This window comes from Telmatherina bonti (genome assembly GCF_933228915.1).
Source record: "Telmatherina bonti genome assembly, chromosome: 3".
NCBI classification, from domain to species: Eukaryota; Metazoa; Chordata; class Actinopteri; order Atheriniformes; family Telmatherinidae; genus Telmatherina; species Telmatherina bonti.
In genome coordinates this window covers 6,342,505-6,358,657 of record NC_136621.1, presented here as the reverse complement: position 1 = coordinate 6,358,657, position 16,153 = coordinate 6,342,505, and the positions used below count along the sequence as shown (strand labels likewise).

General features: G+C 40.4%; 1 protein-coding gene across 1 annotated transcript; it reads left to right on the top strand.

Annotated features, from left to right (window-relative positions):
• Positions 1–6,690, top strand: ltv1 (LTV1 ribosome biogenesis factor). The gene is made up of 11 exons (XM_079238162.1): positions 1–158; positions 503–634; positions 719–925; positions 2,732–2,819; positions 2,995–3,127; positions 3,309–3,525; positions 3,943–4,070; positions 4,154–4,293; positions 4,393–4,445; positions 5,616–5,816; positions 6,324–6,690. The coding sequence occupies exons 1-11, from the start codon at positions 156–158 to the stop codon at positions 6,435–6,437; spliced, it is 1,416 nt and encodes a 471-aa protein (XP_079094288.1). The 5' UTR covers positions 1–155; the 3' UTR covers positions 6,438–6,690.
• Positions 6,691–16,153: the final 9,463 nt, after the last annotated feature.

Here is a 16,153-nt window from a genome sequence, read left to right as displayed (position 1 = left end):
TGATCTAATCCTGGATTTACCCAAAGATTCCGACGTTTGTAAAAACCAAGCAGCGGTTTTCTGGTTGAAAAGGAAATATTCTTAAACAGCGAATACTTTTTAAGCATCCTGAAAACTAATCTGCTGAAGAAACTAGGCAAATTATCCTTTACAACATGGTAAGTTGACATTTTTGGACTAAGCTAATACAAGCGGCTAGCAGAAGCTAACAGCAGAGTAGATGGTAAACAGAGCAAACATCTCCAATCAAAACAACAGTGAAGTGATGCAAAAGGGTTGATAATTTAATGAACTGAGTACTGAGTGGTGGGCCTGGAGTCTGTTTTGGCAGCGCGGAAATACGGCTATAGTTCATTATAATCTATAAAAAAAAAAAAAAAGAAGACCTAAACACACGTGGAACAAACTGGCTGATTTTGGTAAATTTTCTGACATGGCTTCATCTTTGCTGGAGGACACTTTGTGAAGTTACTAAAGAAGGGAAATTCCTGCTCTTTTTCAGCCTCATCGAAAGAAGAAATCCTTCATAGAGAAGAAGAAAGCTGTGACCTTTCACCTCGTCCACAGAAGTCAGAGGGACCCCCTGGCAGCAGATGAGACAGCTCCCCAGCATGTCCTCCTGCAGGCCACCAAGGTAGTCTCTGTCCTCATTTACTCCAAGCTGAAGATGGGATGTTATTCCTGAAGTTGTACTATAACAGTGTTTTCTGTTCCCCAGCCTGAAGCAGAGAAGAGGCGGGAAGAGCAAAGGAAATTTGGTGTTTTCTTCGACGATGATTATGACTACCTGCAGCACCTGAAGGAGGCGTCTGGCCCAGTGGAGCTGGTTCCAGCTGGACCAGTCCACCCCGACAGAGGAACCTTTCACCTACGAGATAAAGATGAGGAGTTTGATGTGGAAATAGACACCAGCAAGGACATCCCTGTGAGTTCACTGTAAAATTCCTCTTAGTGACACAGTGGCCCAGAAAAATGAGATATGTTCAGTTTTTATTTATTTATACTCTGCTGTTACTTATTTCAACCAGGTTTTGTTTGAAATCATAACATCTTTAGTACAGCAGTGGATTCTTACTGGCTGGTTGGAGCAGGCAGCTCGGCCCACAGGGTTAAAGGTCCGGCTGGACCGGTCCATGTGCACATCTAACACCAGAACAAGAAACATGATAAGTTAATGAAACCAAAACCAGACCTCTTAACTGTGTGTAAACTTAGACCAACTAGAACCCTCAAGAATCAAAGAACAGTTAGTTGTGAGCGTCTCCAGTTTGGAGAAGAAAATGCAGATAAAAAACAAACATTTTTAGATAAACGTTCAGAATCTCAGCATAATCTGCAAAGCAACATATTTAGTTTCTTTCTAATAAAATTACCAAGCAAACGACTACTGCACATGTTCCAGTTTGCAAAATTGCAAATGTATTTTTAAACAAAAGCTGATACTATGAGTTCAGCTGAAACACAGTACAAATAAAAGCTCAAAAGTACAAGTACTACCTGCTTCCCTGACATTTCTACATATCTCTTCACATAATTTTTTACAAGAAAACCTGTAAACCTTTGAAGGTATTAGACATGAGCGGTGACCTGTAACAACAGTGCCACCTGCACTAATCAACCTCTCTTGACGGCAAGCTGGTGGCTGACGTGCACAGAAACTTTTGAGCCAGTTTGCACAGCCATGAAAAGTTGTGGATTCTCCACCAGGCCAGTGGATCCTCCTCCATCGATTTTAGTGGGTCATCGGGTTGTTGTCCAGTTCAGCTGTAGTGGCATCCTCCAGCTGCGTACTGAAGGAAGAGGGAAGGACAGTCTAAGGGTGCATTCACAGGATAGTCCGCCAGACTCGGTCCCATTGGGGACTCGGCTCAGTTGTAGGGGGGTGTATCCGTGTGGGCCGAGATTGCATTCACGCTGCACTTTGGTTAAACGTGCCAAACCATTAGAATAATATCTCCCCATTCCCACCGAAGGTGGAGCTGCACTAGTATTTAGCAAAAGAGAGGACAAGACCGGCGTGATGAAGAAAACTCTGTTGCAAGTTCAACATGGAGACGAAACTATGGCTGTTTTGGGTTTTTATTTTGTCTTTTGCAAGTATCCTGCAGAAATTCATACAAATACAACATTTAGGAAAAGTGTCTATACTGGTCACAATTTGCTCACATAATAAATCCATATCATAAACAAAGGGGAAAGGCTTAAACGCCTTACCTCGGTACAGCAGCTTCACTGCTTAGACCGCTGCAGGTACGCTCCACATTTTACTACGATACTTTTTTGCCACTGAAAGTTTTCCATATTTTTTTTTTTAAATTTATTTTTAGTTTGTTTTATTCTGGAAGGGTTTTATTCTTGCCCTGGATGTTTGATTCTCTCTCATTGCTGAGATGTTTCATAACAATAAATGTCTATCCTAAATAGATCCATTTTACTATTATATTGTAAGTATGATATTAATATTATAAGCATTTTATTTTTAGTATTATTGGTAACATCTTTGGGACGGTCTCGCCTGTATTTCTCGTGTCGGCATGCACCTCGGCTTGCTCAGGCAAATCTGAATGAATCTTCAGTCATCAGCGTGAAAGTGTGTGAATGTTGCGTTCTGATCTCTGACCGGCCGCCGTGCTGCTCGCGTGAATAAAGTTTGGTTTCTCATGTAAATCAGTGAGTAACGAGTAAACACAAACATTTCTCCAACCTGATTATTGTTTGTCTTGATGACCAGGCAGCTTCCATCCATCTGCCCTCCTCAGTCTTCGCCTCAGAGTTTGAGGAGGAGGTGGGACTTCTGAACAAAGCTGCTCCTGTTTCAGGTAAATCACTTGCAAGTATTTTTCTTTCCCCAGAAACCTGTGTTACAACCTGAGCTTTAGTTTGTATTGTAACAGCAATGACACTTCAGCTTGAGTCCCTCCTGGTTGGTGCTTTATGTTTCCCACCGGATCCACCAGGTCGAACGTTCTGGAAATGTTTTGCATTTGTATTCAGGACCACGATTGGATATGGACCCCGACATTGTAGCTGCTCTTGATGAGGACTTTAACTACGATGACCCGAACAACATCCTGGAGGATGACTTCATCATCAAAGCTAACTGTGCCGGTGGCGTCTGGAGCACAGAGTAAGACATGAAATGTTATTTTACTTTTCATTTATCGGAGGTGGATATTCACAGCATCTCTGTTGTTTCTGATGTGCTTTTGTATTTTTATATGATTCCAGTTTTTTGTTATTTTCATCTTTTCTTCCATGATGATTGTTTCCATCACTTTTAATTTCCTGTTTATGTGAACTTGGGACAGAGAGGACGATGAGGAGGTGGAGAGTACAGACGAGGAAGGCAGCTTTGATTCCAACAGCAGTTTTTCGGACGATGAGCAGATGGAAGGAGACGCTCGCGGTCGAGAGTTTCTGTTCATGGACGAGGAGACGAAGAGTCGTTTTACAGAATACTCCCTGACTTCGTCTGTGATGAGGAGGAACGAGCAGCTGTCTCTGCTGGACGACCGCTTTGAAAAGGTTCGCTTTAGTCTCTTCAGCTGCCGACGTGGTGGTTGTAACGCACCGGTGGACGTCTTATTTTATCTAGAAAAATCTTCTGTGCGTTTCTGTAACGCAACTTATTTTGAAAAGTCTTTGCTTCTTCCTGGCCTGTGGTGGAGGGGCCCTGAGAGCGCGGGGCCCTGAGAGCACGGGGCCTGCACCGTAACAGACTCCTTACAGTGGAGCTCTGCAGCCATGCAGTCCTGCAAACATGACAGATGCGAGCTAAACATGTGCAGACGGGCGGTTTCTAGTGAACATGGGAATGTTTAACACATTCATGAAATCATCTTTAAATTTGAAAATGATTAAATAATTTATTTAACTGATCTTATTTGTCAAAGATCTTGATGAAAACAACATCATGTTCAGTAATGTCCTCGTCTGCTTTAGTTTTATGAGCAGTTTGATCATGATGAGGTTGGAGCTCTGGACAACACTGAACTGGAGGGCTTCATCCAACCTGACAGCAGTCGTCTGGAGGAGGTCATCAATGACTACTTCATGGAAAAACAGAAAAAGTATGTTTCTCTCCATCAGGTGATGCGACTGAAATAATAAACCATGGAGCAGATGATCAGATTGTTTTGTTTGTGTGGAACAGCTCTCTCAGACCACAAGACCTGGGATCTGCAGAACCTCCTTTTTTGAAAGAGGAGGAAGATGAGGATGAAGAAAAAGAAGAGATGGAGAGGATTGTTATAGAGGCTCCAAAAGAAAAGTGGGACTGTGAAACCATCATCAGTGAGTCTGATTTTCACCTGTTCTATGTAACAATGAAACGTTTCTGTGAGTTAAGGAGGAAATTTTAACTCTCATGTACAACTTCCTTTTTTTTTCCAGGTACATATTCCAACATGTTCAACAGACCCAAAGTCATAGAAGAACCTCAAAAGGTAGGAAAAACAAACAAACCAACCATAAAAAACTATTTTACTTTAACACCTTTAATGTTGGAAGACGTATTACGTAACTTTCTGACCTTAAAACTCCGCGTCCCAGAACAGTGTTTGATGACAAGGTGATATCTATCATATGCATTTCTGGAGCTGCTGCTGCTCAGAAGCGTACCGAGACTGAGAAACCGACACTTCACCATTTTTACATCCGGGACTCAACGTTTCGCTTCACTTCGCGGTTAAATAAGGAACTGGTTGTTTTGAACACACAGCGTCGCTGATTCAGTGGAGATGCATGAAGATTAAAAGAAAGATAAAATGAGTCATTGTAAGATCGTCTTTTTCTGGCTGGAGAGAGCTAACAGGTCAGGATCATAGACTGTATATGAAAGATGGACGGAGCCTCCGGCGGTTAAAAGTGAAGCCTATAAACATGTTTACAGCAGAAATAAACATGTTTACAGCCTGGTTCTAAAACCCATTTTAGGTTTAATAGGTCAGGTTTACCTTCATGACAACTGTGGGGGGAGGGATTATTTTCTAACTCGCCCGTTTAAAAGTAATTTAATCTCGAAGTTTGGCATATTTAGGGGCGTGTCCTTTTGATTGACAGGTACCCGATCTCCCGCTTCAAGTAAGAAGAACGTAGAACAACCGCGGTTTTTAGTCGGTTAACAACGTGACTTAGCTTTAGCCCGCTTACCTCCGTTAGCTGGTTAGCTCCCGTTATCTCCGGGTTAGCTCTTCGTTTCAGAGCTCCACCTCTTTGTCCATATTTGTATTTTCCGGACGAGACGACATGCGTGCCCTGGCAAGATGGCGATGGTAGGAACCGCCCACCGAACTTCAATTCAGCTCTTCAGAAACCTACCGGTGACGCCACGGAGGCTCCGTCCATCTTTTATATACTGTCTATGGGTAGGATGCAAGGTGAATGCCGAGTTAGACGTTGATAAGGGACGCGTGGCGGGAAAATGGCTAAAGTTCTGTAGTGTGCCTTTGATAAGGTTTGAATATTAAAATGTTGCATCATAAGATGAGAAGATATTTTCCATTTCTGTGTAAACTCTGGATGAACTCATCCAGGTCCTGAACGTGATCCGCAGGTCCAATGGGGACAATTTAAGCAGGCTTTTAATATCCAGACTTGTTTATATTTGTTCTCAGGCGAAGCCGATCCAGGTGTCCAGTAAGACCGGGATCCCTCTGGGCGTACTTCCTTCCAGAGGCCTAACAGCCAAGCAGGCCGAGCGCATGACCAAGATCAATGACTCAGACCTGCCCCGGGTCTCCACCCAGCCCCGCAACAAAGAGGAGAGCAGAGAGGACCGGAAGACCAGGAAACAGGCCATCAAAGAGGAACGGAAGGTAGGTTAGACCTGGAGCGGACCTGGACCAGACCTCGACCAGTTGAGGATCAGATGTCATGATCATGTTAGGGATGTTGAGGCTTAGTTAATAGTTTTCTCTTTTAATGCAGGTTTTTGCTAATTTTATTTTATTACATTTATCACAATATTTATTTTCCATTAAATGCAAGCAGCCCCATATTACTCTGTAGTTTATTTAATAGTTTTAAAAAGAATTAGATCTTGTTTTGTTTAGTTTACTTATCATTATATTTTATTAGTTTTAAAATAATTTGTTTTTAGTATTAATGTTTAGTTTTATTTTTCCCCTTGCAATGAAGACATGAATGCAAACTTTACAATAATCATTCTCTTTAAGGGGCAAAAATAAACCGTATGGTATCACCAGGAATAACCCTGGTATCGCCAGTCTCTGGAGTCCAGCGCAGGAGGAACAGCTAAAAATCCACAGTGATGAAATATTTTTTCATTATAAACTTTAAAAATGAGTATTCTGTGTTTTAAGGAGAGGAGAGCTGAGAAGAAAGCCAACAAGATGGCATTCAAGGAGGAAAAAGTACGACAGGAGAAGCAGATGATAAACTTGAGAGCAAATGTTCACAGTTTGAAGCTGCATTAGCTGCCGGCCATCTGGCATCCACCAACCAGCCGACAGACAGGTCCTTGCTTCAGGCGAACACCTGGACACACCTGATGCTGGGTCTTCACGCCACAGTGGACTTTCTTTCAATCATCCAAAGACTAAGTGTCCATTTTTAAATGATGGACAGAGAATATGTCCAGCAGGGCAGTGAAGTAAACCATTCTTTACAGGAATAAAACATCTTTGGTGTCAGCTCAGTACATTCTGAGCTTTGTGGACACAAACCTGATGTCACTGACGTTGATTTCTTATCATATTCTGTAACTTACTGCATAAAAAAGGGAACGGTTTTATCACCTACAAATATGTGACGGGCATCTAGGAGAGCCAGATTTAAACAGTTGCTGCCTTCAGCTTGTAAATCTGCATTTTTCAGCCATTGCTTCATCCGTCGCTTCAGGTCATAAAGAGCTGAGATGATGTTACACACGTCTTCAGCCAATCCAGGCGTAGCTCCTTCAGATGGATCGGCTCCACCTGCACCACCGGCTGCCGTCTGCATGGAAACTGGATTATTTTAACATTTCAAGTTGTAACTTTAAACCTCTTACTTTAAATAATGACATATTTATTCTGTTCTTCCAGCCTTCAGAGAAGGGTTAGAAGAGAGGCAGGTACACTCCGACAGGTCAAAGGGGGTCTTGCTTAGCCAAACTCTGGGGAGTGACCTCTGAGCCGCCACTCTTACCAAGAATAATGCACAAATATTCCAACTCAAGTCTGAGCCCATCAAGGTAATAAGTCACTGGAAGCACTGAGATGGAGCTATCTACACTATCTGCAGCTATTTTCTGGTTGTGAAGCGACAACAAATTATGCAGAAATATGGTTTTAACATATTTATCATATTTTGAGTTAATAAGCTGTGTTCCATTTCAAGTTGCCGTCAGCCTGCGGTAGTAAGGGTTTCATAGGCTTGGCCCATGTCTTTTTTTTTTTTTTTTTTTTTAATACATTGCAATGACATCTTATAAGGCACAATATGTAGTTCTGGTTTTTAAGTCACTCTGGAAAATAGAAATGACACTTGCCTGTAGGGATTGCTGAAAAACTGCGCAGATCAACTCGAACTATAGCTATAAAACAATATTTATTTAGCATACCAAGTTCCTGCTTTACTTTAATCTATTTAATCAAACTGGACTTAATGTGTCGCAATAAAACCCCAGCAGTGCATCATTTAATTACTGACGCACAAATACTGGAAAGGTTTTATGTCCAGTTTAAATGTTCAGTACATGTTTTTTTTTAAATTCATTGTTGAATTCTGGCTTCACTTCAATAACATGTCATTTAATTTTTTTAAGTTATAACTCATAGGTTGTTAAAAAATGTCCTTGAGTGTGAATAATATAACTCGGAAGGTGGCTCATTTTGAGTTCTATAATTCCTGAAGGAAAAAACACTTATTTGTAAATATCATGTCTGATGAGAACGCCCTGAAACAAAGCTTCAGAAGGCTTGTCTGTAAAAAAAAAAAAAAAAAAAAAAAAAGATTTGGCTTCCACTAAACCAAATACACCATAGTACTGGTCTTCATATGAAGAACATGTTGGTATGAACACGCTGCTACATGAACCTTGATGTCAGTGCTTGTGTGAAGATTCATCATTAATGAGATGAGATGAAAACATGAATTTTGTAAACTTGGGTTTTCGTCACCAACAGGAGGCGCTGTCAGATGGACAAAATACATTTACAGCCATATAACAATTAGATAATTAATACTTGCATCCACAGCTGTGTTCACCACATGTTGGTACCCCTGGTTCTGCAGTAGTGAAAGGTGTCTAAAAACAAATGTTTACATGACAAACCTACTGTAGAGCCAAACCATGAGTTACTCATTGTCACTCCCTTCCAACCCAGTTTCTCATCATCTACATGTTTGGTGTTACATATAGTCCCTCCAATATCTCTATGCACCATGGTCAATCTGTTGCAGGACATTCCTCATGTGGCCGTCTACAGGTAGAACAGAGGAGTGCCTGTCAGATTGCATAAAAATGCTTTTTTTTTTTAAGCTGACCTGACTGACAGGATTTCAGTTCAGAGCTCAGGAATGGGACAGAGTTCATGTCTTCTTGGGTTTAAAATAAACCTTAACTACAATTTATAAACCACATGTCAAGGTTCTCACACAATCTTTTGTTGTTCCACTAAATACTTATACCATCACATGCACTCGTACCCCAACAATATGGTGGCCCTGAAATGTCACAGCAAAGCAAAAGCCACAACACATTAAGCCACAACGGAAGTTATATTTCTTTAAATATTTTTTTTCTCGGGACCATCGCAATGGAATTTACATAATCTGAAGTGAGCAGCAACATACGCAACATCATGGGAAGTTCAGTCCTTACAGATTATAAGCAGGGAATTGAAAAAGTCTGAGAAGTAAATTGTTGTTGTGGATAATTGTGTTTTGCTGTGACACTTCAGGGGCACCGTACAACAAACATGTTTAAACAAAACATGAGATTCTATGATTTGCCCAGGGACACTTCAGCATATTGTCTAAGGAAACCAGCAGGAATGGATGGATGGATGACAGCTTTTATTTGAGCTACAGCTGGCCCCTTTGCACATCATTCCAGGAGATTCATACGTCATCCATCCAGAATGCTGGTGCACTTTGATGCAGACAAACAGTTGTCCTGTCATGTGATGCCTCGCCCAACAGAAACAAAGTTTTTTTCATAGCAGAGGGTTGGAGGTTGGATTAGAAAAACGGTGTGCTATGAGCCACTCAGCAGAAAGGTTCTCTGCTGGAGAAAGACGGGCAGAGGTGGTATTTCCTGGTCCAGAAAGTAAAAGCCCTGCCATGTTTTTGGATCTACCTGTACATTCAGAACAGGTGTTTTCACTAACAGGCTCGTTTACCTGGCAAATAAACTCTGCTCATTAAATTCAGCTGGTTTGGTGACTGGTCGGAACAGCTGCCGGGCACTGGTACTTTCTGAACCAGGAACTGCCACCTCTGAAAAGCAGCCAACAATGGTATGTTTCCACCAGGACATGCATGGTTGTCCTTTTACAGGCCTGAGCTGGTGTTTTCAGTATGTGAAAAGCTTGCAGCGCTGAGCGTCAACGCTCAGCTTATCAATGCTAAATAATACTCAGCAGGAGTTTATAGCCCACTGAAATACCAAGTAACCTGTATCCTCTTCCAAGAATTAGCAATAAATAAATTGCTTTTATTGGAAAAACAAAAATATAAGCATATCATGTTAACTATAGCAGTAAACATTTGATAAAAGTTCCTTCAAAATAAAAAAAAAGAAAAAAAAAAAGCAAACAATGAAGTACAAATCTACTCACACCCACACTTCTCATCCAACGCAATGCAATGAATGTTTCAGATGTAAATATTTCAAACACCAAATATTTCCTGACTGTAAATCTGCTCCTGAACACGAAAGACGGGCTCGAACTGCTGATAGACACAGAGACCAAATCTTTCAGCTCATTCACGCGCCCAGATTTTCCACTAAAACGTTTTCAATCAACTTTACTGGCAAAAAGAATCTAACCTGGGAATGTCAAGGAGAAAATAAAATAAAACATTGACTGTAATGAAGACAACCATTCATTTTTATACAGTACCTGACAACAGTTTGAACGAGGAAGTGTGTCTAAAGTGAGTGTTGTTCTCCTCTAATGAAAATTCAATCGATATAGCCAGGAAAATAACTAAATTAGGCAGCGTGCAGCTGGCGAAGCTGAGGGCAGAGTAATGCCGGGAGGTGTCACACTGCTGTGTTGAGTCACCCCCAAAGGTACAGTGTAACTTTAAGGGTGACTCAACTAATTTGGCTTTTTATTAGCAAAAATAATGAATTGCTCTTTATAAATACAGATTTTTATCTGTCTAATCACAATTGCATCTAAATGAAAGTGTTCTTGTAGCCTAGAATGACTTATTTAGTGGCGGCGCACCAAACAGAAGGCTACCATGTTGCATCGCCGAATGCTCACAATATGTTCGCCTTGCGTGTTTTAGCTGCAACAGTTTTCAGTTGCTGTTGCTCTTAACAGCAGCTTTCCAAGTTCCTGAGTATCCCGGCTTTATCTGGACGTATGCCACGACAATGTTCATCTGACTTCATCTCTGAAAATGTTCTTTAACAAGTTCATTTATCTATTTATGGATTGTAAGCACTAACCATCTCGCCATCACCCAAGTCTAACCAGACACGTCGAAACTCATAGTTTGATTCATGCTTTGTATCCTCATCTTCATCTATGGTGGAACACTTCTCAGAAGTGTCCTCTCCATCTGCCTCAGACATGGATTTCAGTGTTTGGTAATCAGCTTCCCGAGGAAGGTTGCCTAAAGTACTTGTAGCAGCATCAGGCTGGCTGTTCGGGAGATGCTGGTCTTCATCGTAGGTAGTGTTGACATCATCCTGGTTCTCCTGTTGTACAATCTGTGAAAGATTTTTAACCAGAGGACAGTAAACAACAACATATCACAAAATGAAATTAATTAATGAATTAAACCCCCATGAATATTCTATTACCAGAAACTTTGGAGCAGCTGGGATCGTCATGGTCCAGGCCCTTACCCTACAGATAGCAATGACTGCTACAACAATCACAATGGCCAGAGTTCCCAACAGGATGACCGCCAACAACATTACGTTTACTGTGGAAATAAAAAAAGGAAAGAAAAAAAAAAGGAGTCCAAAACAAGATAGTTGAAGAAATTTCAGTAGAGCAATGTTCTCTATCCTGTCTGATGCAGAACCACAACTTTTTTGGGGGAAACTGGAGTTGTGTAATAAACCAATTTTTCTCTCCTGCTGGTGGTTTTCTCTGGTTACTTGTTGGACTGGAACTCTCCCACAGGACAAAAAACAATGGCCATTTGTACACTTTAATGATTTTCCTGGAGGAGGATGTTTGTTGGTTTATGTAATAATATTGTTTGTACATCATACCACACACACACACACACACACACACACACACACACACACACACACACACACACACACACACACACACACACACACACACACACACACACACACACACACACACACACACACACACACACGTACGTTAATAACAATGCTTCAGAATTTACAACACACACATATTGTCCAATTAGATAGGTTACAGATGATAAAAACGTAAGTGTGTGAAAAGAAGCAGGAAGTTGAAGTTACTGTGTCAAACAAAAACTAGCGAGTGAAACTGAGATAATATGAAGTTTCACCCAACGAATTCTCCAACCTTTTAAAGTCTGTTTGAGTTTATTTTCCACTCGACTCCAATATGTAAATATTACAACCCCACAACACCATCAGCTCAGCGTCAAGAAGACGTTATAGAAATTACCTGAATAAAAGGTCTGTCTTATTCTTGTGATTAACATGCTGGTTTGAAACCAGATTGGAACAAATTAGAGATTTTTTTTTTCTTTTGTCATCCTTCCTTTGGTCAGATTGTACTCTGGATGCTTTCCCTTTATGTCAAAGTCAAAACCCCGCGGCATTTTTCTCAGCCAGTGACCTCAGTAGGATGAGGGAAGGTGAGAAAGAGGCATCCTTTCCTGTGTTAGTAATGAGTCGCGAGGTGGGTGGGTACGGTTTTCTTAGAGGGTGGGAATGAGATGGGCCTATCAAACCTGTTCAAAAATTGGTTTAGCTTTTCTACTCTTCCAACATATCCCCAATGTGGGAAGACTCCTCTTTGGGGACGTTCACAGTGGTCACGTTTACAGGAGTGTTTTAATTCCTGAATTAATTCCTGAATTTTAATTTAATTGAAACCCATAGTGGATGAGAGTGGAGCTGCAAGTATTGGCGCTTCTGCATAGGCTTAATTTTCAACCCCTGGAGGTTCCTGCTTGATGTAAACTGTGAACACATTATGTAACTATAAATACAGCCCATCTCTCCATTACTTTTCTGTTTTCATCCATATATTTAATGTGATTAATGTTTTGTCTTTTTCATTTACCATAAAAAAGGAAAAAAAACAAAACAGTAAATTTGTGAAGGTTGATTTTAAGCAGAACTTAAGGTTAAGATTTTTTTTAAACTTCTATAATATTATACTAAACCATTGGACCTTGCCCAATGATTGCTGGGATAGGCTCCAGCTTCCCCGCGATCCTTAACTGGAACACAAGGTTAAGAAAATGACTGACCACCAGACCACCTTCATGCTACTCCCTCTTCCACAGAGTTGAATTTATTTTCTGTTGGCACATCTTTTTAATACATCTGAAACCACAAAGCTCAGGCTTGATGTGGTCCTCAGCTAGGCAGTTATTTTTATGAATTTGTTTATCTGAAGACAGTTGAATTGCCTTAATTGGATTACTAAAAATTGGATTGAACTGAACCTAATCTTACTTCCTGGTAAAAGGGAGAACCCAGAGATCAGACTTACCTATAGGTTCGGAACGACAGATCTGGTTGGTCTCTCTGAACTGAACGTGGTTTATGCCCTTCTCATCGAACAACAATCCTTTCACTTGGACACACTTCTCTGACTGGGAAGTCTCAATGACCCTTTCACAGATGGTTTGTTTATTTGTACAAATGTACTCATGCTCTTCCTGAAAGCCACAAAAGAATAAACACAAGATTTAACCTTTCACCCAGATGTAGTAGACTACCAGAACCTGGTCTTCACAGGCCCCTTTTAAATCCTGCTATCAGTTTATGAAGTTGTGAATGGTTTACAGCCAAAATCCAGGATTTTTTCAGATCATCAGGATCAGTTGTACTTCTTGGTCCCAGAATCAGCACCATATCTGGATTTACTATATCCATTGCTCAGTTTCTGAATCAAACTCCCAGAAACTTGCAGGTCTGCTGAATTACTACCACTTCCTTTTATTTAAAAAAACAAAAAAAAAAAAAAAAAAAAAAAACAAACAAACAAACAAAAAAAAGATGCTAATTCTTCACACTGGAAATTTTATTTCTCATAATTTATCTTAATCTATTTTCATATGTCTTTATTTAACTTTTCGTTTTTAGTTTGTTTTTAATGTCCTTATTAAGGCCTTTTTTGCACAGTGCTGTAATGCGTTTATTGTAAACTACTTTGAAACGTCTTGTAGATGAAATGTGATGAACAGATGAACCTGCCTTCAACTGTAATGTGCTAGGCAGCCTTCTCTCAAAATGAATTTAGTTCAGAATCAAGTCAGTTTATAGATAACCTGAAAACTTTTCTCTCTCTTTGAGAGTTAAAACTTTTGCATTTTCCAATGGAATCACCAGCGACAAACATCAATCCAGTCGGGAAAGATATTTAATGCTCTTTTTAGGAAGTCTTGTTAAAAGACAATTTCCAGTAATCCAGTCTACTGGAGATGAATGTAAAGAGGAGTTTTTCCTGGTCTTTCTGGGAGACTAAATTTTTCCATTCTGTTTTTGTTTCTGAGTTGACAAAAAAAAGTTCTTAGTGAAGCTTTGATGTGACTGCTGAAAGTCAGATCAAACCACGAGGTTACAACATGTACCGCTAAATGTTTCGACCTTATTGACTAAATTTTGTTTCTCAATATAAACTCCAAAGTTAGAAACCTGGTCGGCGTTTCGACAGCCAGAGTCTCTAGGTGTTTACCAATGCTGACCCTCCTCTCATTCCTGCCAAACACAATCAATAATCTCAGTTTTGTCTTTAAGGTAGCACAAAGATTTGTGGTGTTTGTGACTAGAAATTGAAATTTTGGGATGACTTGTTTAGTAGTCTGTTCCTGCATCTGGTGCTTACAGATTGCCAGATTTTGACTGATTTCTTTATGAAAACTGGATCAACTTGCTGTCCTTCAACAGCCAACAAAGTCTGGACACAACTTTAACACTTTAAATGAGTGGATGTGTCTATTCATACTTACATTTGTCTCTGAAATTAAGATGATATTGAATTTAAGGACATATTCCAGTGTGTTCAGCTCTTTGTAAAAGAAGAGCGGATTCTGGAACTTTACCAAAGTCCCTGTCTTCTCCACATTTACAGCCACGGGAGGGAACTCTAGCTCACCTGAAAGAAGAAATGTATTTTCAGCATAGCACACACACACACACACACACACACACACACACAAAGATGTCACTATCATCCCTCTCCTCTGTTACTTACATCTTGTGTCAACCTGCTTTAAATGGTTGAAGGAGAATGATTTGGACATTACCGCTTCAGACCGACTCCTTCCTTGTATGGCTGTTACAGTGACATAAAGGTAGTCCATGTAACATTCCTTATATTGCCAAAGAAAAGGGCCGAGATCATACAGATGATCTGTCGTTTCATTCACAAAATTCCTTCAAACAACAAAAACATGATCAAATAAGTAATGATACACAAAGGCAGCACCTATCTATACATTTATGTGTCCAGAACTTTACATTTTTCTACCTCTATTAGACATGGACAGAGGATGAAGCAAGTGCCATAACCATCGCTAACCAGAAATCCTGGCTGGATGCAGAAGCTCCAGCTCAGAGTATGGGACATGCATTTCCCTGAACCAACACACCTCGACCCCCGATCCACACTCAAGTTGGGAAGAAGTCCAGATCTTTTCCCAGAATTCTGTGCTTAACTTTGTAAGCTCATGTTTTCCAGGTGGGACATCATTATTTCATGCTATAGAGGCTTTAACGACACAGTAGCTGGACAGTAACGGGGGTAAGAGACAGAGACATGCAGCAAGGGGTTCCAAACTGGGACTTGAACCTGCGGCAACTGCATGGAAGAGCTGTAGTCTCTGTGGTATCAATTCTGTAGAGTTAAGAACCATAAATAACCTTTTCTTTCTTTTTTATAATGATTATTTTTAACATTAAAACTACTGACGAAGAGATGGAAGAGTATTAGTGGATACGATTGTCACATAGATCAGGACACTCGGATAGGGAGTGATGTAGCCTGAACTCGGCACTGAACTCCCTGACACACAGCTATGTGGTTTATTAAACTGTCATGAATCGAAGCAGCTCAACGCTGTCAGTCAGTTTGTATTTAATAAAAGCTTGGAAGCAGCAGGCATGGTTTTAAAATTTCTTTAGAGAAACAAGACTGTAATTACATCACTGAATACATTTAAATATTATATATTTACTGATGAAAAATTGACTAACCAACATTCTTCTGGCTCAACTTGACAGAAAAACAGGAAGAGAACATGTGCAGAGAAACCGAATTGGCCAAAAGGTATTAACAATCCAAAGCCCGAGCAAACAACATGTTATACTGCGAAACTGGCAGGAAAGTCAGAACTTCAGGATAGTTGAGTGTGGCAGTGTGAACACTCTACTTGTAAAACCGGTTTAGTCTAAAACAAGCATGACAGTGAGACAGGCACGAGTGGTATGAAGAGGCACACTGGCAAAGCAAATTCAAACATGGAGGCAACTTGTAGGTGGAAGGCGCACAGCCATGTGCTCCCTCAGCCTCCCGTCATGTACGAGGATGAAACGATAGAACTGCTGGTTGTGGAAGAGCTCCGTCAGGAACGTCACATCACTGTTATCCGAACATCTTATCTTGTTATCATGCAGTAGTCAATGACCTCTAGATTTCATTTCCTCTCTTTTTAAATGCAACTATATGTACTTATTAAACTATGGTAAGCATGTTTGGTGAAGCATCTGCTGTTTTCCAGGTTGTTTTTTTTTGTTTATGTTCTTATTTTATTGTATATGATCTCCAAAAGA

Coding starts and splice junctions, on each gene's coding strand:
- ltv1 (XM_079238162.1), top strand. Junction 3,526..3,942: donor TGGACGACCGCTTTGAAAAG/GTTCGCTTTAGT, acceptor CGTCTGCTTTAG/TTTTATGAGCAGTTTGATCA. Junction 5,817..6,323: donor CCATCAAAGAGGAACGGAAG/GTAGGTTAGACC, acceptor CTGTGTTTTAAG/GAGAGGAGAGCTGAGAAGAA.